The sequence below is a fragment of the Nestor notabilis genome, unplaced genomic scaffold, assembly GCF_000696875.1.
Source record: "Nestor notabilis isolate BGI_N333 unplaced genomic scaffold, ASM69687v1 scaffold13291, whole genome shotgun sequence".
NCBI lineage: Eukaryota > Metazoa > Chordata > Aves > Psittaciformes > Psittacidae > Nestor > Nestor notabilis.
Genome location: NW_009913414.1, coordinates 71,198 through 96,337, shown reverse-complemented (window position 1 = coordinate 96,337; position 25,140 = coordinate 71,198). Strand labels below are relative to the sequence as shown.

At 42.4% G+C, this 25,140-nt stretch overlaps 1 protein-coding gene across 1 annotated transcript in view; it reads right to left on the bottom strand.

Annotated features, from left to right (window-relative positions):
• Positions 1–8,929: 8,929 nt before the first annotated feature.
• ARNT2 (aryl-hydrocarbon receptor nuclear translocator 2) overlaps positions 8,930–25,140 on the bottom strand; it is a 72,813-nt gene continuing 56,602 nt past the window's right edge. The window contains exons 12-18 of the mRNA XM_010023194.1: positions 23,157–23,229; positions 22,876–22,999; positions 18,642–18,741; positions 16,013–16,151; positions 14,258–14,423; positions 11,622–11,758; positions 8,930–9,232 (exon numbers count right to left, since the gene is read on the bottom strand). Coding sequence (XP_010021496.1) covers positions 9,134–9,232; positions 11,622–11,758; positions 14,258–14,423; positions 16,013–16,151; positions 18,642–18,741; positions 22,876–22,999; positions 23,157–23,229 — 838 coding nt within the window. The 3' untranslated portion in view covers positions 8,930–9,133. The remainder of the gene's footprint in view (positions 9,233–11,621; positions 11,759–14,257; positions 14,424–16,012; positions 16,152–18,641; positions 18,742–22,875; positions 23,000–23,156; positions 23,230–25,140) is intronic.

The window sequence follows — 25,140 nt, the reverse complement described above, 5'->3', positions numbered from 1 at the left end:
TCTGTAAAATTGGTGCGTGTTCTGCTCATGAGGAACAACCAAAAGAAACTGAGAAATTTTCTCTTCTGAAAGGCAGACCTTAACAGCAAAGGAATTTGAGCCTTCAGGGTGTCTTTAACCCAATTTTAGAACCTCCTGGAAGTAGGGGTTATTAATGGACTTGTTGCTGGAAGCTCAGCTGCACTGTTTAAAAGACTGTGAAACATACTCCTGATGGGAGAACAAGCACAAAACCAAGGGAAACCCAGGACTCTGTTATCTGATATTTCCACCCCACTAGTAAAGTTCTCATTTCAGTGCTGAAGTCTTGGCTGGTTTTAAAACAGTCGTGTAAAATAGCTTTGACACCTTATGAACATGGGTGCAAAAATGTACTCGCCCGCCCTTCAGTGCCACAGCGGTGCAAGGGGTAAAGGGGTTTTACAGACCTGTCAGAAGAAATCTGCTGCCCGAGCTCGGGGTGGGCGCATGGTCTGCCATGAAATGTTACGAGCGTCTACAGTGATCTATAAATATCAAATACTACCACTTAGGGAATTAGAGCTTTTGTCTTTTGGTAGCCTTATTTATATAACTGACACTTGCTTCAGTGGGTTCGCGCTGGTATTTCATTACCAGATGATATTTTCCAGGTCAACTCTCGCAGGTTAGTGCAGAACCCCACTCCCTCAGCAGGGTCTGACAATTTAGGTCAATTCGCATAACTTTGATGACTCTTTAGAACTAAGATGATTAAAGTGACAACTTGCAGGGACTCCCTGCTGAGGTCTCTGGCCTTAAATCATAGAGGTCACAAAAAATATGTTAAGAATCTAAATAAACTCCAATTCAGAAGTCCTCTAGATTAAGCATCCCTGTGCAGTGGCAGCATCAATCTGGCTTAAAGGAAGCGCACAACACTTTATAGTTTCTCAAGAATTAAAACTTTTCATAGGAATTTCACATATTTCAGTGAATACCTTTCTTTTCTCAACCCCCTCAAATATATTTTTTTAGAAAGACAATGAGAAAGAGAAGCACTTCAAGTTCAGAAGGTACCAGTTCTGCAAATACTTAATAAAGCAGTAACTGTCTCGTTTCAGGGTTGCACAGAATAAAACGAAGACAATTTTCCATGTCATACCAGGATAGGTGTAAACATCCAGTGTTTGAGCTTCATGGGTACAATGACAAAGATCCCTTCCTACATCACTGAATAAGTCATTGGGCAAGAACTCTTCCTGACTGCACAAGACAACCATGATGACACATGCACTTGGTATTAAAGGAAGGGGCCATGATTCGTTGATGCTGTGTAAAATTAATGTCCAAACCCAGATTTTCTTTCACTGTAGCATATGTTATGTTTTGGAACGGGAGCCTTGCCAGAGCGCGGGGTGTGAGCAGTCACATACTGGACAGTGCGGGGGGAACAGGAAGCACAGGGAGGACTGTGAGTCCATCCGTGCAATCCTGAGAGCTGGTGCCAAGGGGACAAAGTGAGGGGGTCAGGAGCTGTTCCTCTTAGGAAGGGGGGATGCTCCACGCTCACTCATGTTTCCCACTGCATCATACCCAGAGAGCAGCACAGATTACCTCAAGCAGCCCTACATTCTCACCCAGAGCACTTTGTGCTCTCCTGGTGGCTGGAGCAGGTGATGGAGGGAGGATGTGACATACCCATCGAGAGTCCCATTCTAAAATGAACAGTAATTCCATTCTTCAGTCACTGGCACTGGACAGTGTTGCCTCCTGATGTCTTTAGCTCAGAGTTAATCGAACCAGAAACAAAGTCATGACGTTTGTTTGTGATTTACACGAAGGAAGGAATCCACAGCATTTACGTCTCCTCTGAGTCATGTTTTGGTATCCCTCATCATGGGCCTTCACACACATTTGGCCTTGGACACAAAGGAAACCCAAGGAGAGGAGAGGTGCTTTTGAGATAAGTCCCACAGTACAGATCTGTTTGTTACGTGCAAAGGATTGCAAAGACCCAGCCTTTGCATCCTGCTACACGCACTGAAGACAGTGTGGGCTGTGTGTATGGGTGCCAGGGCAGCAATTTCTCTTGTGTGTTTATTTGGCAAAGTGGAGGTCTCAAAATTACAAAGCAAGCAGCAACTTAGGCCTTCAAAATCCTTGCTCCTCAGTGACAATGGGTCTATCTGAGCAGTAATCCCAGCATTAAGTGGAAAATAACTATACTGGGATTTTATTTTGCAGACCAAAGCTGCCTCCTGCCAGGGCCACACACAGAACTGCTTTGGGCTCCAAGGGAAGGGTCATTAGCCACAGCAACCAGGGATGGGCAGTAACTGGAGGAGGTTCTGCAAGCCACCCAAAACATGTTTGGGATGACGGGGTGCACCAAAGCAGTTCAACCGTGCACTGCTTCTATGCTTCAAGTCCTCTAGTTTTAAAAACATTGCGAGTATTTAAAACTTCACCTTCTTAGCCAAGAAGAGGAACCTGGTATTTATATAAGGCAGCAGCACATGGAAGTGTTGGGGGATTTAGTCTTCTTTAGCACGGTCAGTGCACTGGGGCAGGTTTCCAAGCTGTGGCTGGGGCTTGCTTCTGTCCCCGAGTTGTGCCTGCATATTTGTACTGACAGCAATGTGTGCACAGCTGCTATGGTTTTGCCTGCAAAAGCCATGGTAATTGCATTTCAGCACTGCTGCATCTTCCATGTGTGAGCCTTGGGTTGACATCTTTTAGAACTGGGTCCCAAATGGCACATTCTGTGTATTAGTATTTAGTGCCAGTCTATAATTAGAAGATAATTTTTTCCAGAGCTAATGAAAAGATGCCCTAGCAACCTCTGGATCTGATCCCAAATCCATTAATACAGTTCAAGTGATTCCATTTGATTTTATGTGGGACAGACCAAAGTTTGAAGAAAGATGCTGCCAAGTATTTCCAACCAGGAATATTGCTGAAACTTGGTAAAAAAGGATGGAAGAATTCATCCTGCATCTGTCCTTGCTACATCCAACTTGGAGAGAAACTGGGAAAATTCAATGAGTAATACTTCCTGAACTATGATGGAATATTGATGGAAATGTGGCAAAGAATTAGCTCCCATGGAAAAATTAAGAAAAATACCTTTCTATCATAATGAAGACTTGAGCTGTTGTTATGAGTCAGTAGTGCCAGTTTGCAGAGCCAAAGATGCTAAGTGTAGGGATATAGTGAGCCTCAACTGCATTTCTTTCCCGTGCACCAGCTTTTGTGTGGATTTCTATCATGGTATCCTGCCACACTGAGCTCCAGCAACTATCTGTTGCCAGGAATTTGGCTCCATTTCACATCCAGTATCTCCAAACACAGATTCCAGACCAAAATTAATAGTTCCCAGCACTTCCACACCCAGTTATCACCCTGGTGGCGAGAAGTACACTTGATTTAGCACATGGGATCACAGGTTAATGACAATAAATCTGAAAGGAGGGATCCTAAAACAGCCCAACCCCTAAAACATCCCAACCCCTCCATATTCTTCTTGGCATCGGTGCAACACCCATCCTGTGTATGCCTTTCTGTTTGGGTAATGTTCTTCAAAAGCAACTAAGAGCCTATTAAAATACACCAAAAAAGCAGCAAGCAGCCACCACACTGAAGGTACATTGCATTTCCAAATGGGGTTAATGGTCTGGCACATGCCCATTCAACAAAGAGGTTCACAAGCATCTGGGGAAATGCCAAAAATGTTGAAACCCCAATTTTCACAGCTAAACAGCAAGAACAGGACATTTTCACTGACCATCTCTTTGGGATGAGCACTTGGTGAGCAGAGCCCAACAGAGCAGGTGGAGCTGGTGGCTGCATTGGATTAAGCACATCCCAAAGTCCTGCTTTGACCATAGGTTTTCCATCAGCTCCCAGCAGAGCCCATATCTGTTCTCCACAAGCAGAGCCCTGGAAATGGAGTAGGAGCTGTGAAAACACCTCCTACCCTGCACCAGGAATGCAGGCCCCAGAACACAGCATCTTTAGCTCCTGCCAGGGGCCAGTCATCAGCTTTTGGGATTTATTAGCAAGGTAAATCCCGCTCACAAACTATCAAGTTGACAAAGAAACACACTATAAAACAATGAAGCACCCCACAGTGAAAGGCAAATGCACTTTACACAGAAAGTCTGAAAAGGTCACCAGAATGTTTGTGGGAAGGATACAAGTATTTTTAAGCTCCGAACAATGAGACCCAAAGGTGGACAAGGAAACCACTGTGTTACCACCCCAGGGAGTGAATGAAATTGCCACAGCCCATGAATTAATTGTACATCAATTGTGCTCTAATGAAACCCACCACAATACAGACACCAATTCACACACCTCAGTGCCATCAGCAGAGCAGGGCTGTTGATGAATGTTCTTCTGGAACTTCTTTTAAAAGCTGAGATCTCCCATTCCCTCTGGACGGCCTTTGCACAAGACAGATAAAAGGGGAACTTCCCATCCATGACCACACAGCACAGGAAGGGATTTCAAAGACAAAGATCAATGCCTAATCTTCTGGTTTTTGGCATTAATCTTACAGTTCACAGTTATTTCGTACTTGACCATTGCCAACAGCCTATCTTACTTATTTACAGAAAGACAGGGATTAACAACACCTCATGACATCTTTATTTTAATGAAATTTAAAAAGGCAGTTATTAGTTATACATACACACAACTGATTCTGTACTTGTTAGTCATAAATATAGAACATTCAGAGGTACAAAATACACTTTATCCACAGCACAATTTCACATCAATATGAAGAGTTTAAACAGATACGTAACCAAGTGCCTAACAATGACAGAAGCCCATTTTTTGAGTTGTTTTATTTTTCTTTTCTCTATTTTCTTTTTTACTTTTAAAGACCATTAATCTACACAAAGTAATCAGTGCCCACAGTCATCAGTTCCATGAAACTCACTCCAGTTTAGAGTAGGAAAAGAGTGACCTTTTAAAGACAATTAGATGCCATCACCTTTTCTTTGCTCCCTTAATAGAAACAAACCCAAGCCCACATTCCCCTCTTCTCACAGCCAACAACTGTGAAAAATGGGACTCTGGCAAAAAATCACCCGAAGCCAAACTTGAGCACTGCCAGGAAAATATCTGAACTAGGAATTAGTCCACTTAATACCTTGCAAACAAAGAGCAACAGCAGTATGACACTGATAAGGCATTAATGACAAAATGGCTGTATTATTCTCGAAAAAAGAGTACACCTATGTATAAAAATATATGTCATAGCAATTGGGTAAATCCAACACTATTTAACACTGTGCCCAAAGTAATTAAGAGTTAAAAAGGCAGTACTGCAAGAAGTATTTACAGTTTCATACTGTACTTCAAAACAACAACAAAAAAGGCAACGAAGCTACAAATGGAACTATCTGGTTAAAGCATCACCATAGGTACTGCCAGTAGCACTTGTAACAGGTAATGTGATGGAGTCCCTCTTGTTAAACAGGATTGCTTGTCTGAATAAACTAATGTAAGTATTTTAGTATCTAAAATCTTCTCAGTCTACATGCCCGCGCATTGAAATAACTCATCCAGACCACTACTATTTGCAGTTTCTTGCTCCATGAGCTTAAAACCCTAAAGATTCAGTGTCAAGAAACACCGTGTTTGCCACACAGCTCGATCAGAAATCACAGCTTTATTTCCAGCTTAAAAAATGCAAAAGAGACAAGAAGTCCACCACCTGTGTAATTCTGGGAACCGGCAGCCACAGTGCCAGCAAAGCTACACCAACGGCACGTGATAAGAACGTTAGCATTCCAAATGCACTTTATAACTTCAGCTATAGGATAACTAAGTTGCTTTACTAACCAAACACATGATAAAAAGATACAGCACAGCCAACGCTACACAGCTTTTTTGGCCACAAGACCTAGGATGAGGCTGTTTCAGAGGAGCAAGCCACTGACACGACGGCAGCACACGGCGAGGGCAGCGCGGGCTGCCCAGCAGCAGCAGCAGCAGCAAATGCTGAACTTGCTCATTTGCTCGGTCAGAAGCACAAAGTTGCCAAACTCTTGAAGCTCATTTAGTGCTCCCTCCTTGCTGGCTCGGGAATGGCACCACAACACCTCCCATTCTGGCATGGGAAAGCACTGCGGAGATGGGATGGCAGGGAATGGGAAGGGAGGCAAGGAAGGTGGAAACGCTAAGAAGAAAGCACTGGCTTGGGTGGCAGATGATACTGGCTCAGAGGGAAAACCCAAACCTGGCACTATCCGGACTGCACCTTAATGGAGTAGCCATCCCCTTTCCCAACCAGAAAGACAGGAGTGGTCTACAAGGCGAGCAGCAGTCCAGGCTCTGATGCCTCAGGTGTATTGGCTTTAAAAAACTAATACTGTATTTAAAAAAAACACCAACAAAAAAAGAGATGTGCTTGAAATTCTAACAGTGCACTTCTAACTGCACAACCAACTTCTGTACATGAGAAGCCTTCTACAGTAGTATAAAAATCGTGACACACTGAGGAAGATAGCATCGCTGATGCTAGGAGAAAGAAAATTACTTTAAAAGACTTATTTTTAGATTGAATTCAGGAACAAAACTATATTATTAATATAATTCAAGCAGTTTGGTTGAATAAAAGAGGAGCAACGTTTTTTTCCAATTTTTTACTTTATGGAGAAATATTTTTAAACATTTTAGAAGAAATGGGCTTTACATCATGTCGAGCATCTTCTGCGCACAGACACAAACTGCTCACCCACTGCTCTGTCCCTGGTGATCAGCCCCTCTCGAAAGCATACCCCACTGTACAGATGCTGAGCACCTCACTCAGCTGGTGCAGCATCTAGGCACCCTTTACAGACATCAAGGAATTTCATTCTGGGATAGCAGAGCTTTGCTCATCTCATTCAATGAGCAGTCATTCATTGTGAGTGGAAAAGGAGAAGGCTCCAAGAGAATAAACATCCATGTATTTAAAAGAATAGTGCATGGCTTGCTCATCAAAGAAGGTATTTTCCCATTCTCTGGAAGAGAGGGGGTTTTGTTTGTTCTCAGTGTGATTCTGGTGAGGCAAGTACAGACCAGGAGATCTGAGGCCTCTCCAGTATTGCATCTAGAGATATAAAAAAATAAATTCCTAAAGAAAAGAGTCCCTAGCCCCACTTGCACATAGGGTAAGAGATTGGTCCAGATTTAGCAAGAGAAACAGTAGGAAGGACTTTTCCTGGATACTGAAAACTACATGCTGTTCTCAGAGAAGGTTGGGAAAGCACAGCCAGATGGGAACATAATGATATGGCTGTGAAAGCCATGTCCCTGCGACATGTTTGCTGCAGCCCAGCCACCTGCATTGCTTGCCAGCAGGAAACCTGCGTGAACAGAGCAGGCTGCGGGACAGGGGCCTGCCTGCTTTCCAAGACATTATCCTGATAGGATGGACTGCAGTGATGTTCACAGTGCCTCCCCTTGGAGGCACTCCAGAGTTCAAGAGGAGCTATGAGACAGCAGATCTTAGTGCTGTGAGGTCTAAGAATTGCTGTAGACATTGAGACGTTCTAAATGGGGGCTATGCCCTGAGGTTGATGTTCCAAGGTCTGTGATGGCCCCTGAATATGCAAAGGCTGAGGACAGCTACCCCCCTCCTCCTTTGCAAAGGCTGGCTACCACTGTCCAACCTAAGAGGTTATGAACAACCTGCATGTGGGAACTCCAGGCTCCTTTGTGAGCTATTCCCTCTCCTCCCATCCCAGAAGAAATGAACTGCATAAAATGCTGACCTTAGAACCCAACCTCTGTAACTCACCATGTATATGAAATACTGAGTAAAAAACTTTCTGCCTCATTTCTGATGAAGACGTATGGTAGGTGACTCACCCAAGAGGAAGGGGATTAACTTACCCCTGCAGAAAAGCATCTAGCATTCAGAACAGTCAAGAGTCCTCAACATACTTGGTAAGCTGAAAATCCCATATTTAACAGAATAGGGTTAACAAGGTTAAAGAGAAGGGATTGCTTGGGAATCCAAGCAAAAATTCAAGTTATCACTGTGTACGCAGTGGACAATAGTCCAATTGATATCTATTACCAACTCACTCTAAAAAAATTATACACTACAAAACCATCTCACTGCTTGCAGCAAATGATTTCCTAGTAATAGGCCACCACCTTGCACTGTTAAAATGTGAGGTTTCACAGTATAAAAAAGTACTTCACAGAAAGGAAATGCACCTAATATAGAAAATGCAATCTTAACGTGTTTACAGTCATTTTTTACGAGGCAATATTTTTGGGAAAGCAAGAAGAATAGAAATTAAAGCAGCCAGTGAGAAATGTATAGAGTTATAGGCCTCGATTCAGTGCAAAACCAGACTAATAGCTTATGTAAGTAAATGTTTGTTCTGAATAGAGAACCACCTGAATTAAAAGTAAGAACACCTATGTGAAGTGATGGAGACTCCCACGATACCTAAATCCTCCACGTGTATCAGCAACCTTTTCAGTACACTCCAGAATGGATCCTTTGTAAAGGCAAAAGAAACCAGTACAGGAAATCACTTCATACAGCACAAGATATACATAAAGTACCAAAATGTACACACATTCAAGTTTAAGTTAGAAAAGGCAGAGCTGAATCTTCCAGCGAGACAGGCCTACGTTATGTTGCTTAATCTCACATTCAAAGTGACCTAAAAACTACAAGAATAAAAGAAAACAGAATATTGTGTCTGCTTCCACAAACTTAAGCTTCAAGCAAGGCATCGGAATTGAGCGGTAGGCACTGTAACACATTACCTTACCTTTTCTCTGTTAGTCTTTGTTACTTTGTTATCTATTTAAAAATTACCATTCAAAGGAAATATTAGGTATCATTCACATTCAAATATTTAAGACTCAGAGATTTTTTTTTTCTTAAGCAAAAGTTTTTCATCTCTGAGGTAGATGACAATAAAATAATAATTAAAAAAAAGGAGCTGTCAATGAACACTAACAAGTGCTGGAGCTCCTCTGTTGGCACTGATGCACCCTAAGGAGGAGAGAGCAAGCCCTACACCACTATCCAAAACATGAGAAATGCGTCTTCTGGTTTAGTAGCTTCTACAGAAATGCAACACAGAAAAAGCAGAGCCAAAATTACACTTGAAATGGCCTTGGAGAAGAACTTCACTTCATGCTTTGCAAGCTACTCCGAAAATGGTGGAAACATGCCCAGGTCAGCAAAATCTTCAATGTTGTAATTGCCAGTACCCTGCGTCGGATCCCCCGGCATTGGCAGCATGTCCTGCACGATAAGGAAAAATCAAAGTGAAGTGTCACTTCCTAACATGTTATCCAGACACAAACTGTTTCCTGTTCATCTTTTCAATGTAAAACCAGAAAACACCAAGTTTAGAGAAGCTAGGTGAAAACCAGACCCGTGCAGGGAGCTTGGCTAAGGTCTGTGTGCTACTTATGTTTTGCTGAGGTGTTTCTGAATGGGAGCAGGGCAGAAATTTTGGCTTGGTCCTCTGAGTAAGGCACATTTGAGCTGCCCCATACTCTTCCCAGGCTGACACAGCTCCCTCTGGAATGGGTAACTACATACGGAGAGCAACAAACTCCCTGGTGTTGCTACATGGGAGGTATTCAACATCTCACACACTCCTGCACAGAAAGCAGCTCTTGCTGTATAAACTTGGGTTCGGGGAGGGTCTCACCTCCTCACCAGCAAGTGAGTGAATATATTACTGCTCTTAGTCCTGAGGAACACTAAACACTGGACATCCACCCCAGCCAACAAGAAGCCCAAGCAGCCTTCATGCATGTACAAAGGCAAAGGAAATACCAGGAACTTCTCAGGAGAAATGGGACTTCATGGTAATTGCTCCCACGTGTCTTGAGCCAAGTGAGGTCCCTGGCAGGAGGTTTCAAAAAATACTCAACCTTTCCTCTCAGCCAGAGACTGAAGCCACAGGGAGAAGATATCCCTTGCTGAGAAAACCAGAGTTTATGCTTCCTTTTCCTGTCAGTCCTTACAATAACAAGCTCTTATTGCAAAGCCAAGTTTTGCCAGGGATGGCTCATTATCCTTACAATAAAACAAAACCTAAAAAGCAAATAAGAAAGCTCACAGGATTGGTTCTGTGAAGGAATAACCACTGAGAGCTGCTGTGTACAGATAAGTTACCCCCAAATAAAACAGATTAGAATCCATCTGAGGTCTCTGCAGCATTCCTGTTGATGGTGGTGAAAGAGGCTGTGAACACAGCTGGCAGTTTCTCAGCCTTTATTTTCTGACCAAAACTTGCACTTATTTTATGTTTTTCCACATTCCTCCCCAGCCAAGGGGAAGCTGTAGCTGCCCTCACCTATTTACACTTCTGTCTCTAAAGGCATTTCTGCTGCTGAGGTCTCAGTAGCAACGTCACCTCAGGTACAGACCCAGCAGGGCAGCTCCACTCTTGAGTCTGCCTCTCTCTTTATGTCCAGCTAACCCAGGGCCAGCTTCAGGCACAAACAGTCCAAGCAGCTTCTTGGAGGCACTTGAACTTGGCTCATCAGGCTTCTCATCACATCCAGCTATTGTCCTAATTCCCTCCAAATGCACCTCTAAGAGCTCTGCAAGTGAGCCCAGTTCTCCCTTGTCCTTCCTTCCCACTAATTTCCTAAGACATTTGCTGGGACACAGCAAGATGCTGCTTGGAGCCCCATGTCTCTGTGGGCCAACAGCTCCACAGAATTACCCTCAATATACTTTTTGCTTAAAGTATGTGTAAAGCCATTAAACTTTGCTAACAGAGAGGGATGCCACAGCTTAGTCTTGCCTGGGCCATGAGGTAAGAGCATGCGGACAGGTAGTTATTCCAGATGTAGTGATGTTACTTGTTCCTCTGTGAAGCAATGGTTTGTTCACACGAGAATATTTTCAGGCTAATGTCTCTCCTGCAGCATTCCTGTGAGTGACTAAGCACGAGCCTGGTCTTGCAGGTGGATTTACTGTCTTAAAGATAATGAGGTGCCCCACTTCAATCTTGCTTGGGGCTTGAAATGTCCTTTCTGCATTTATCTGCATTGTTTTGTTGCAAACTGCCTTCTCGATCTAGTTTAAAAACAAGTTATACAAGGACAGAGGCCTTATCAGTTAACTTATGAAGTCCTACTCCATCTGTAGTGAAGGCCCCAAGTTATGCTTAATATTAAAAAATCAGTTAGTCAAAGAGGATTTTTTACCAGCTATCTGATATCTGAGTGGTTTTAACCTTAAAAAAAATACTGGCCACTATCTTCTATGCAGTATCATACTCCCTTTCCTGCTTGAACCATCAAAGAAAATTACACTGATGTCTAACTGGACTTGTCTAGGATTTTAGAGGCCAGCACCAGGGTAAGAAAGACACTCTACTTGGGACTATTCCATGGCTTCCCTGCAAAACACATAAACCCTAAGTATAGGGTGCAAAGAGAAGGGTGAACAGCATTTTAAATCAGCAAAGATGCTGTTTTTCTGCAGAAAACAAAACTATCTCAGCTGTAGCTAATGCCAGCTAACAGCAGTGCCAACCTATGGCAGCACACAGCAAGAGGTACTTGCTGCAAGCCCTGCTAGCAGCCTGATCTTTGAGGGCCACAGTTCTTCAACTCAGCAGTGAGCTGTTGCCAGAGGGACTTTGGGCACACTGAACTCTGCTCACCTGGAACACCTCGGTCTGGCTGGGCTGTGGGTGCGAATGCTGGTCGCTGCTTTGCTGGTTGTGATGCTGGCTCTGCCACTGGGACCAGACTTCAGAAGGTCTCCCCTGGAACTGGCCACTGCTCTGGCCACCTTCAGCTGGATGTGGGGAGAAAGAGCAGATGTCAGAGAGCAGCTCCTTCAGAACTCCTGCCTGCTTTTAAAGCTTCATGCACCAATGCCTGTGTTTGCACATCAGTTTAGAAAACAGACCCTGACTGATACCCAGCCCCTGCGGGGTGGAAGCCCTGAATCAGTTTCAGCCAACTTGAGAGCAAAGCTCATTGCTGTGGCTCCACAGGCACAGCAAGTGAATTGCTCACAGCAAAACACACAGTGACACGTAAACCACGCACTGGAAGACAATTTTCAAGCATTCCCCCCTGCTTATTTGCCATTTCACTTAAATACCAAACTGCATCACCTGAATGTTCTTTTTAAAAGACTAATTCTTGCAGAGCAGTGAGTGCAGCTACCTACTCAGCTCAGAAACATGTAGGCAGATCTAAGATTTTTGTAAGCAGATGTAAAACCAGTAAGATCAACAGACAGCAGTCTCACTGTGTTAAATGCAGAGTGCTGTTTGCTGGACTACCTTGTCCCCCAATATTACTGCTGCAAAATGATTTATTTAACTTGCAGCTTATAGCAAATTATTATCCTGTTCATATGGTGGTGGTTTCTTAAAAGTCTGAGGCCATTTAAATGTCACAGAGTAACATGAACAGCAATGTATTATGGTAAATACACTTAAAATGATGACTTCAGGGAGCTGAATTTCCTCTAAATAGCCTACCAGAAAAAAAAACCATGCTGCCAGACACATTGCTTTGGTCACTTATATTACACATACTGTTTTCATGAATACAGTCACAGGTCACACTTAAGCTGGATTCATTTTGCCCTTCATTTCTACAGAGTAGCCCCAAATACATAAAATTTCTGGATTATTTTCTTTCAGTTATTTACAACATCTCCTCCTAAGAATTAATATTTTTACAAAGCTTCCTACCAGGCTTATGCTTTTTCTCTGAATATTTTTCTTCTCTTTTTTAAACTACTCCTACTATTTTTGCCTGTTTTCCCCTCACTGCAGGGAACTAAGCTGGGTAGATCTGGTTCTCCCCAGTTATCCATGTCCTCCACCACGGATGCCAAATTTCCTGTGCCAAACTTCCACACGCGTGCTACGTCAGGTCTCTAATAACTGGACTCAATCATGCCAAATCAATCACTGCTCATAGTCATGGCTTCAGAAAATACAGAAACACGTGCTTAATCCAATAGTTGTGGCTACCAGCAAAACCATGCAAAACAAATAAAGCAAACGTTACAGGAAAGCGACCAGGCTGTAGTGATGTATTTCTATCACATCTGAAGTGGATAATTACAGTTCTTCCCTCACTGACGTTACCACAACCAATAATTCAGCTGACTCAGAAATCCTGCAGCCATTTTATGGGACAAAATAAAATCCATCTAAGTTACCCTTTAAAAGAAAGCTGCAAGTTATTTTTTTTCTCAGAACAATACATTGAAATTAACTCAGTGAGGCAAATGATGCTGCTTTTCAGCAAAACAGTCACAGCCAGCTGGAGGTTCAAGACGTTCGTCTCTGTGAAGGCTGAGTTATTAATAGTATCCAAACTGATGTAGGTCAGGAAATGTTTCTCATTAGGTGAAAGAGTTCTTGCCAAGTAGCTTAGGCTTGAAATACAAGGCTGTCTCATAAACAAATGTACAAAGCCTGGTGGAAATGGAAATGGAGGCGTGAATAATGCTCTGTGGGAAAAGCTCTGTTTTGATGCACCTTTTCTAAGCAGCACAGGTCTACACTCAGTGAGGCTCGTCTGCAACAGGTCTGTACACATTTTATTCTCAAGGAATGAGAGAAAAATGACACACATTAGCACGCTGCTACCTGGGCTGTTTGGAATGGCATGTTATTATCCACCAGCTACATTTTTCATGTGTGTTTACCACTGATGGATTCATACTACTTTTTAGTCTTGAATATTATTCTGCTGGTGGCGTGCAGGAAACTTACCAAAGGGTCAGCCATTGGGTCACAGTCTGAAAGCCACTAAATTAGCATGTAATAGGAAAAGAAAGCCATTTCAAAACATGGCACCTACTCTAATGAGGTTAAGTAGTGGGGGGGATACAAAACAACCCATCTCTAGCCAAACTCCAACAAGCCAACAAGCAGGAGAACACTGCCGTGCAGTCAGGGAAGTTGAAAAATGAAGAGAATGTCAATACGTGCTATTCAAGTGTTCACCTGAGAAGTAAAAAGAAATTGAACCTGCTGACCACAGTTCGACAGGATGGGTACTCCTGATGAAAGCAACTTCTGAATCTTTTATGTCCCTTGTACCACAAAATGCCAGTTTCAAGTGTGTTGGATGGAGGAGATGCAGCAAGAAGGGAACAGGTTAACTCTGTCCACTGTGCTCAACAGCAGAATGCAAAACCCTTTCACCACCTGGGCTTCCCAACCAAGCCACCAGAAGAACAGGCTGGAGGATTGTTAATGCAGTTAATGCTGAGGAGTTTCATTTTTATGTGCATTTCTGTGTTAGGTCATTTAAAACTTACCAAACCCTGCACTTCGGTTTGCTAAGCTCGAGTAGGCATTCCCACTCGGAGAAGAGGTGGCTGGGCTGGAAAGGGGGCTGTATGATGACGGATCAGCTGGGTAGGTGTGACTTGTTCCAATCCCAAAGGGAGATGACTGAGCCTTGCCAGACTGAGATGGAATTTGCTGAGAAATAAATGGTAAAAGAAGGAATGAGTTGCATTGTTGAGGAACAGTACAGCAGACTCACTTTTTAACAGTGTAAAGCAAAGACTATAGAAGCTCTGCAGATGCAAATAGCCACGATATTTCAGTCTCAACCATATTTCATTCCTGTCAAAGCCAACTTACTGCTGCAGAAGGAACACAAAAGACTATCAACCAAAACATAGAGCTCTCCTGCTGATTAACTCACGTACTTATTATCAGAGCTATTTGGAAAACCACGATTTTCTTCACCTCTATTATAAGGATTAATCTCAAACTGAACAGGTATAAAGAATTCGCCTTTATTTGCCAGGAGTTTTGATTTTGCAGTGCCACAGTAAAATCATGGTTATCTGAATGTCTTAGAATATATACAGTTCTCAGATGACCAGTCTCTACTGCTTCTAGTAAATGGTCAAAGATGTTTCAAAACTAATAAGCTGCTTTCTCTCCCTGCCTACGTACAGGCAGCAATTATTTTGCCTTGTAAAAGGCTTGGGAGTGAGTGTGAATCACCAGCCCTGGGAGCAGAGAAGGAAGAGATTCACTTCACTTTAACTGGGCAGCTGGGTTAATTTAAAGGTATTAAAAAGCAACTTGCTATCATTTTAATCTACATAATGGGTTTGTCATAGGATCTCCAAGAATGTTACACAAATGATTAAACACCGCAGGCTGCTTTGAAACATGTACAACATGTACACTGAGACTGAGGGAGGTGAAGTGTCTCATCCAATGTCATGTGCTACAGCAACATTTAATGCTACAGACAGAAACTGCTTATAAACCATTTTCTGCATTCTGAACAAATCCAGCAGCTCCAAGAAAAACTCACTGCCTAACCAATTCCACAAGTAGAAATTAAAGGTGATTACATCCCTGGATACTTCCAATGATGTGCACTGTTACTGGCAATCAATGCACTCAAGCAAAGCTATTATCCCCTGGAAGACAGGGAGCAAAACAAAGCCCCCGTAATCCAAGGGGAAACAGTCAGTGACTAGCTACACCACTCAAGACACACACAAGTCCATGAAGCTGGATGGGATCCACCCAGGTACAGAGGTACAGGTACACAGGGAGCTGGTGGAAGTGCTCATCAGGCTACGTAGCTTCTGCTCTGAATTCACGCCTGGATTTGTATGTGCATGTGCCCCTTCCTGTTAACTCTGCTGACTGTGGGTAACGTTGCTGGGTGCAAGGTCTTGATCTAAGAGAAATTTATCACAGCCTTCATACTATAGCAAAACAGCTGTCCTCTTCTCCTTCATTTAGTGCATGTGTAAGTGCAAGACCGTGACCTGCCACTGGGATTTATGTCAGCACAATGACTGCCACTATTATGAACACTATTACAAACTAAATGTAATTACACACAGGACAGTTGTCTTTAATTATTCTAACCTGCCAAATAACAGAAGTGGGGAATCTATTTCTCTCCAACCATAAATGATAATGACAAAGTACATTAAATCATGTTATAAGTGGGGGTTACTAGTTCTTTTGTAAAAAGCACAGAGATTGGAAATCTTTAATGACCATGAAAATAAAACACCTTTAATCAATACCTGTCCTGGAAATGGTGGGCGATTTCCTGTCCAGGCAACCTGACTCTGATTTAGCTGGCGAGATATCTGTGTCAGATTCTGGCCTGTTGATGAAGAAGACTGGATGTCGTTCACACCAGGCACATGTACCACAGACGAACTAAAGGAACAGAAACAGTGCCTCATTTGTAGAGTATATTCTCGATGCACAAATAGTATTCCACACATGGAAATTTTGATAATCACATTAAAACTAATTGTTCAATCTTCCTTAATAAAAAATGACTTTAAACCATCACAAAACTATGACACATACTGGCATTCTAAAATGTCCGTCAAATAAACACAGAGGGCAAAATCATTTGGAATTAGACTTCTATAATCTCTTTCAAAGGGCTTGCAAGAATAAAGTCAGTCTGACACATGGTGCATAAACACTTAGCTCCATACTAGCTTAATACTTAATGCATGAAAAACAACCTGCTTGCAGAGAGTACTTAAGCAGGTACTGAATTTTAAGCTACTGCTTAAAGTCAACATTATTTAAGCCTTTGCGTAAATGCCATCCTAAATGAAGATGCACGAAAAGATGATACCTGTAAGTACTTCTTTGTTTTCTGCCTGGGAAATGAAGAAGCATGTGTTATATATTAAAATTTGAGCTTTTAATTCCTTTTTTCACCAACTGATGCTAAAGAGCAGCACGCAGCTGTATACCCAGGCAAGAGAATCGTCAAGACAGAAACTTAAGCTATTGTAATAGCTTTGGAATTTCAATAAAAGGTATTTCCAAATGAACTTGTTCATATGTCAGCTGTTTCCTAATCACTGAATTTCACTTCAGATAAATTTCTCAGAAATTCCTAATTTGAAGGACAATTTATGAAGGACTGCTCCACTTCACCATTTATTCTCATGAAAATCTAGAACAACTGAATCTATAACCACACATGGTGAACACACTTTTCTATATTTTTATAGATGTAATTTTATATTCATTATTTTACATGTCATCTATAAATACATAAATTAATATAAATGAAGACACAACATATAAAAATGCTTTTGTTTATCAATTGAAACAGCTTGTTCTTCCGTCCCTTCCCTATTGTCTATTTTCAAAGCCTTACAGAGAAAGTAGAGGGCAAATTGGGAAAAGAAGCAAACAAGGCTGAGCAGAGGGGAAGCAGGAATCTGAATCCTCTGAGAAGGCTGACAGAATCCCTCCCAGAGTGGTAAGCAAAACATGGCAGGCATTTCAATATATGACCCCTGCCATTCTCCCTTTCTTAAGCTGCTGAAAAGCAAAGCGTGTATTTAGAAATTCTTTGTATGGTTTGTTTTCTGTTTGTTGGGATTTTTTTTATTTTTTATTTTACTTTTTACTACCGCAGAGTCTCCAAAGAGGCAAACGTGGACCAGAAGGTCCATCTAAATCTGGCTGAACTTAGAAGCACACAACTGGCAAGTCTGATCATCTCAGGGACTTGGACTGTATCTGGAACATGTACTTTGAAACCTGTAAAATAGTGCCTAAATGCTGTTAGAATGGACCAGGCTGAAGAGCATTCAAGGAGGATAGTTCATCAGGGGTGGAAATGCTGGCAAATGTGTCATTATTTGATGTAATAGAACAGCAGTAGGAAAAAAGATGCTGTAAAACATCAGGAATTAACAAAAGAAACAAACAAAACACACCAAACCCCATGATGGCAAGTCAACCATCCAGCAATATACAATATCCAATTAAAAGACATTTTAATTTACTGTCATATTCCCCTCCAAGTCATTCTTAGTTTTTATCCGACAAAACACATGCATGGGGGTTTTATTTCTCCCCACTGAGGTTATGAGCAATTTTATCATGGTTTAAATAAAATTATCATTTGCAGATGTTTTCTAATTCCTGGAACTGAAAGCCTCTGAATGGCTGTTCCTTCACTTTCACAACCTTGTTTGGTCTAAAACAGGAGGATGAAACTCCAGTGTGACAGTCCCAGAATGGTGACAGGAAAGGTACCAAGGTAAATATAATCACTCTCAAAAATTCACTGCAAATGAAGGCAAACTCTCAAACTTCAGATTAGCCAAATCTGTATTGCTGGCTGGTAGGCAACAACATGCACTCTGAGTAACTCAAAAATGCCTTGGAAAATGCCAGACCACCACCTTATCTGTATTTGGAAGCTGCCTTAGAAAACTATTCATGTCTGTGTTCTAGCTCTCACTAAGGACTATGAATGAAGCATCCTCTGTTCCCATTAATAAGGTGTCCACACTGGTGCTCTTCAAGTCTACTGACAGCCCTTAGTGCAAAACAAATATTTGCACCAACCTAGCTTGGTTGAATGTTGCTCAGATCTCTGAGCCTGCCCTATCGCCTCTCAGATTTATTTCCCGCTGTGATTTGTTGATGCTGCTTAGCTTTTTTCCAACTACATCATCACAGCAACAAGTATCAAAGCCATCTCAGCCTGTAAGCCTAGCCTAAGTGCTGAGATACCGTGTAGGACAAGAGTACACAAAACAAATCTCATCCATATAAAGAAAGCCCTTGCACCTTAGGTTGGTTTTGTTTCCACCAGATCAAAGGGGAACAGCCCCCACTCTCAGACAGAAACTGGTAAGTTCAGGATCTGGACTAGAGTACCTGAAAGTCTTTCCTGAATGTCCTGGCTGAAATGGGCTTCCCTGTGAGTAAAGCTGCTGGTTTCCTGCTGTGGATGCTGAGGCCATCATTTTTTTATCTGCTACAAAAGAAAAACATTATCACAGAAAGAGAGAAGTTTAGGGCATGAGAAAATGAAGGCAAAATTACTTGATGAGAATTGCAATATATATATATATGCATGAGGTCTCTCCTTCTTAAAGCTTTATGAAGAAGTCCTGTGGAACACATTAAGAGTGACACAAAAGGGCTATACGACAATTCAGTATGAAACAAGAGGCACAGCTGGTTTGTGTGTACTCCATACCCTCTTCTCAGGATGTACCTCATTAATGCTATTGTTTGCAAGGAACACTGGAACATGCCCTCTGGTCACACAGCACAGACCTTCTCTGTGCCCGCTGGAAGCTGCTCCTGACCATGCAAGCAGGAGGGGGAATGTGAGACAGAGTGGCTCTGGCTGAGGTGGGGAGTGATGGGGCATGCATCCCAGCTACAGGCTGGAAAAGGGGAACAAAGGTTTTCTGGAAGAAAGATGGGATGTCTGCCTGTGGGAAATGCCACATGTAACAAGCCTGGTCTGAAGAAGGTTTGATGCACATACACCTCTCTACAGGTACCTGGGGGTGGCCTCAGGTGGCATCAAGAGAAGCCCTCCAGAGCCACCACTGTTACCACAGCCTGTTTGCACTGAAGTAGCAGCAGAGGGCCCACACTCCACTGGGTTAAACATCCCAAGGAACAGTGTCAAAGAGCGCCTCTGCTAATCTGCTGACAGTCTGTTTCCCTCCAGGACAGCCACGGAGGAGCACCTAGCTCTCCCAAGCAGCCTGGTGACATGCCTGCAGATCTCAGGGTGACCACCCCCAAACCTGGGCGATACTGCAGTCCTTACCTGCATTTCAGTCCAAAGGTGGCTGGAGATACTTTGCTTCTGAGTGTCTCCAAGACCTGCCCACTTGGGCTGTGGCAATGCAAAACACTGGTCTCTTACAAATTTTGATGTCCTATATGTGGCTTGAGGGAGCCATGAAACAGGATGCAAGCATCCCAGTGAGGTGTAAGACAGAGGAGCGCAGTGAATAACACACACATGGAGATGCCATTAACTTTTATAGTCTACTCTTAATGTGGCGACTGGAGATCAATCTCTAATTGAATGAAACGAGATTGGGTGAACAGTGCCATTTTGTCCCTTAATTTAATTTTCTGGCACTGGATTGTTCCAAAGCCCAGGGAAACCTCACTATGACTACTTTTCTTAAAATCATTTGAAGGTCTGTCCCACCACCCTTTATTCACCTTCCCCATCTTACCTTATTACCTCCAAGTGCAAAACTTCCTGCAACTCTCTGATGGCTTTGCAACTATTTATTGCTACAGACCTCTGAGAGGCCTAGAAATCAAGTCTGCCTCCTCATTTTCCCCTTTACTCTTTCCAGGTTCCCACTCATTTCACAGGATGCTCTCCTGGACAAAAAGCCCATTCAGCTCCCAGGTAATAGGAGTATATTTTAGTTTTCCCTAGCTTTTAGAGATCCTGTTAACATGACTCACCAAAGGCCTCCCAACACACAACAGCTCTTCTCTGCTGCCTAAGTTCTTTTTATGTTATGTTCCTAACAAGAATCTAAGCTCACCTCTTGAAAGAAGGAAGACACCTCAAATTACCTCCCAGGAGCCTTGGAGGAGTGTGTAGGCCACTGATGCAAGCTGCCATTGCTTTTCCTCTGTCACATAGAAATCTGTAGAAATTCCTCACTGGCTACACACTGCCCAGCACAGACACCAAGTCTGGGCTGCAAACCTATGCTCTCATGTGAAAAAACAAAGGAGAAATGGGGACAAGATCTAGAGAAGATTGTGTATGTAGTAGGAAGAATTGGGAATGGATTGAGATATCTCTAAAAAAAAGGACAGTTGATTTTGCCTTTTTTTTCCCCCCAGTAAAGTCATTCTTGAATGAGATGTGCCACTTTCTAAGGTCACCCTTTACAGGGATACCAAACTCTCAGTGTTGGAAGAGACTGAGCCAAAATCCTGCGGGTACTTCAGACATTTGAGAACAACTCACCAGGAAAACTGAGAGTGCCCTAAATGAACTGGAATTCCTGAAGTGGAGCACAGTTGCCATGGCAGCTTCCAGGGTCTGTGCTGCAGGATGAGGCCAGGACAAAGGGAACAGCTAAACTAACCGTGAGGAGCTACACTGGCTTTAAAATCTCTTTCCTGAGTTACACTGAATGCTCTTTAGCCTCTGAATTTGGCCCACATCTCTCCCAGCTGTATTCCCACTCAGGCCTTTACACACTAATTCTCTGCTCTCACCCTTGGTACAGCACTGAAAACCTATTTTGTTCTGGTGTTTTACCTGCATTCTTAGACCTGTTTCTCTCTAGACCCCATCACTATACTGGTCAATGATATGCCCTTCTCCCAGCAGGACCAGTGTTTCTGCCTTTAGAAAGTGGACCTCTGTAAGAACCACATCACCCTGTGCTTCAATGAACTTGCATGAGTTGGTGAAGCCAGGCTTCCTCTCCCCTCTTTTGTTTTTTAAATTATGTGTGGCCACTGCATGCAATTATGGCAACAATCTCCCCATGGCAAACCTGTATTTTTACAGAATGTAGCAGAGAATGAGATAAGGTATCAACATAATGCAAATGTCTTGCAGGCAGCAAGGAGGTTTGTCAATATTGGTTTTGGACAGTGTATCTCATCTCTAACTGTGAACCATCTCTTTTTATCATTCAGAGAAGACCTTGATCACAGGTCCCATGAGAAATTCAGACAGGGTGAATGTCCCAAAGAAAGCATAGCCTGTAAATTGATAAGAGTGAAAAGAGAAATGGCATTTCCAAGTACATAACCTCCCAGCTACCTCACAGCTTGCTAGACCCTTAATCCTAACCCCTACCCACAAACAGTTGAGAGCTGCCTGAAAAAGAGCCAATAAGGCAGCCAAAAAGCAAGATGTTCTTGCTTGGAAAAACATGTTCTGGTGTTTAGGGTTGGACTCTTGCTACCTTCTAATGGACCCCTTTTATGGCCTCAGTTGTTGACTTCACTGTTAGAGTAGACAGACAAGGATGAACAAAAATAACAGAGAAGTCCTAATAACAGGAGGACAGAATATCAAGTTTGTCCTGCAGTTACAATGCCCTCTCCATTTGAAAAGGCCAATCCAGACATAAGAAACCTACGCAGTGAGGTCATCTCCCAACAGCCCTGGAGTCAAACCCTGCGGGTCATTTCCTTCATGCACTGTGTGACACTTGCACATTGATTTATTTAAAACAAATGTAAAAACTTCTCTTTTTTCAGTGAGGACAGTTAAGAACAATAAACAATTTACGAGTTCTTCCACGAGGAGTGGAATTAACAAGCTTGGTTTCCTACAGATCCATCTCAGACGACCCCTTCAGCTGCCAGTCTTCTCAATGACTTCTGTCTGTCAGGCCAACAGGCAGCATAGGCTGGGGCTACATCTCTCCAACTGACAAGTTGGCTGCTCTCTCTTAGAACAGGGCTGGGAAATGCTTTGGTGGGGACACTCAGTAAGGACACTGTCCTCACAGTAATTTTCACAAACTACAGAAGACCATACTATTTCTGAGACTCTTACCATTCTTATAAGAACTGGCCAACAAGTTCAAAAGTTGTAGAAAAAAGAGCAAGGTCTCACTCACAGGTAATGTGACTGGAGGTGCCCCAACTGACCAGAAACCAAGTATATTATTACACTTCAAGGCAGCACATGTCTCTGAAAGCATCAATGTAAAAGCTGATGATTTGATGAAAAACTGCAGGCCTATCTTAAAACTACAGGGTAACTTTCTTAATCCATGTCTACTTCCAGAGATGAACTCACATCTGCTGTCCAAGAAAACATGTACTTAGAAACGGCAAGTTCTGCTCAGTATGTTTAGTATCTACAAACACTGCTTAAGGTGTCCCTGTGAAAAAGAGAATCAAAAATAGGTAGCTCTGGTAGCAGCAAAGCTGTCCTCGCCTCCTTGAATTTACCCCTCACCATCTTTAGGGGAAATGTATCAACTACAGGCAAATTCTAGGAAATGTCCTGAAGGCTGATGTTGCTGGAAACTTCTCTGCCATGTTGTAGGTTCTCTTTGTTCCCCTGAAGCTATGTTCCACACCATGCAACCAAGTGTAGCACAGTGGTAAAGACTATACATCAGAGACATTCACTTACAAGCAGTTATTCCAGCAAACATCTCAGCAAATCTAGGATCTCTCTCTTGGGAGAAGATAGCATCAGGCTTTTCCACAGACTTTCCACCCTCATGAACATTAGCTGGTATACTTGGAACAGGCACCTGTTGAGATACACAGAGGAAGGTAATTCTCTCCGTTATATTTGATGAGAAGGAATTCAAGGACAGTCACAAAGTACTTTTAGTTTTGCTGAAATCTGCGATTGCTTTATGTTTTAAAAGATCAGAGGCACAAACATAAAAACTTGAGAGCTTTCACCTGGGACAAGTCATAGGATGACAGCCCATCTCTTTGATGTACTTCAAGTTCTGCTTGCTGTTGCTGCAGTTGTCTGCAAAGGAGACAAAATGACTTTGTTACAAAAAACAATTAAGATACAAAAAGGAACAGCCACGGTCTCATTTTATAATCCAAGTGAAACGTCTCTCAGGTGATAGAGTAAATCCTTTCCTGTGAAATTAATAGGTTTTTAAAGCCTCTTCATTGAGCAAGACTGCAGCACAGGAACACACCAGGGCACAGGAAGAGTTTTGCTGTAATACCACAGAAATGTAGGGGGCAAATAACGTAGGCTGGAAAATGACCTCCCTATAAAGGATTAAGAATTCACTATTAAAACACCAAGAATGTCTTCTACATGTTAATGATGAATATACCAGACCTCTTCACTGATGAACAGAACAGGAAACCTCCAGTAACATTAACACAGAATTATGCCAGTCAGTAAGAAAAGGTGATCAAAGTTCTGTATGAAGCATGTCTGACATGAATATGGAATAACCTGTTGAGCTGGAAAGAAGTGCATATAAATCCTTCTTTGTAATAGAACTATTTAACGTGCTTTGATTCTACTCTCATCAGGATCCAAGTGCAGATTCTATTAAATTTTTGAAAGCTCTTCAGGCATTGAATGTTCAGAAATAAATTCTGTGGGCTACTATATAAAATCAAGGCATTACATAAAATCAATTTGTGTTGACTGCTGCTACAGAAAACACAAGACTCCTTTCCATGCTAATTAGAACTGAACAAAAAGTATCCACTGTTTAAATGAGACAAAAAATCACTGGAAGTAACAGGCTTAACCCAATCATATGAATTCAGGAAAAATGAAATGTGCAGCAGTGTTGTGGTTCAAGCCCAATGGAAAAACACTTAAAAGCAGCTGCCAGAGCCAATAAACTTTTGGGGACATCTGGCAGAACAACAAACTTCAGTGTTGAAAACTCTTCACATCCTTGAAACGCACTTAATTTGTGTTTAGTGTCCGGTGCTGTTACTTAACTATGACAATTAGCCAGTATCATTGGAAGTCATGAGAATTAACTGACAGGTGACCTGTAGGGACAGCATGCAAGTGGTGATAAGTCAGCATATTCACATTCTACCTGTGCAAATATTGTCTTTATATATTGCATTTATAAAAAAGCACAGATCTTTTATATAGTTGTAATGTATCTAGCACAGTGATCTTCTGAATCCAACTTTTCACTTGCTTTTTTAAATTCTAAAAGGAGGCAAATTCAAAGCTCCCAATTAAAAAAAATCAGAGTCAGTTCTATTAATTGTTTTTATTGGACATTTTGAAGTTACTGTAACAAAATAGCTTCTACACAAAAAGCTACTGTGCAGTACAGCCTACCAGAAATAAACCCCAATCCTTTTGAAAGGATTGCATTAAGACCAGAATTTTACTATTAAAATGCAAATTGATGTTTTCTTGTTTGGACTTAAACGATCCCCAGGTTGGGTCATCAGGAACCTCACTTGTCTGAGCAAAGGTTTGTGTGACTGTTTGCAGCACGAGACTCACAGGGTCTTGCCAGCACACTACTGGGTTTGAGCTGTGCCCAGGCTGCAGCCTAAGCAAGCAACAGCCCTGAACACAGCATTACCTTCACTTCACAACTTCCCATTGAAAGCAGCATGCAGCCAACAATCCACCTGTTAAGTTTCCCTGCAAAAAGCAAAGGCTCCACTGCAGCCCTTGTCTGAAGGAGCATCACTGTCATGGAGAAGGCAGAGTTCCTTGTTCTGGGACTATTTAGTACCACAAGGGGCTCTGACTCAGTCTCTAGAGGCCAAACTGGGAGCTTGCTGGCACTGCAGCATCTCAAGGAAGACTGCCTGTGTAATGGCAAAAAACCTCAGCAGCTGCAAAATCATCTAAATGCTTTCCACCTTCCATCAACAGTTGCTTTCTGTCGCTTGGTCACAATTAGCAAAATTACTTCTGGCCTGA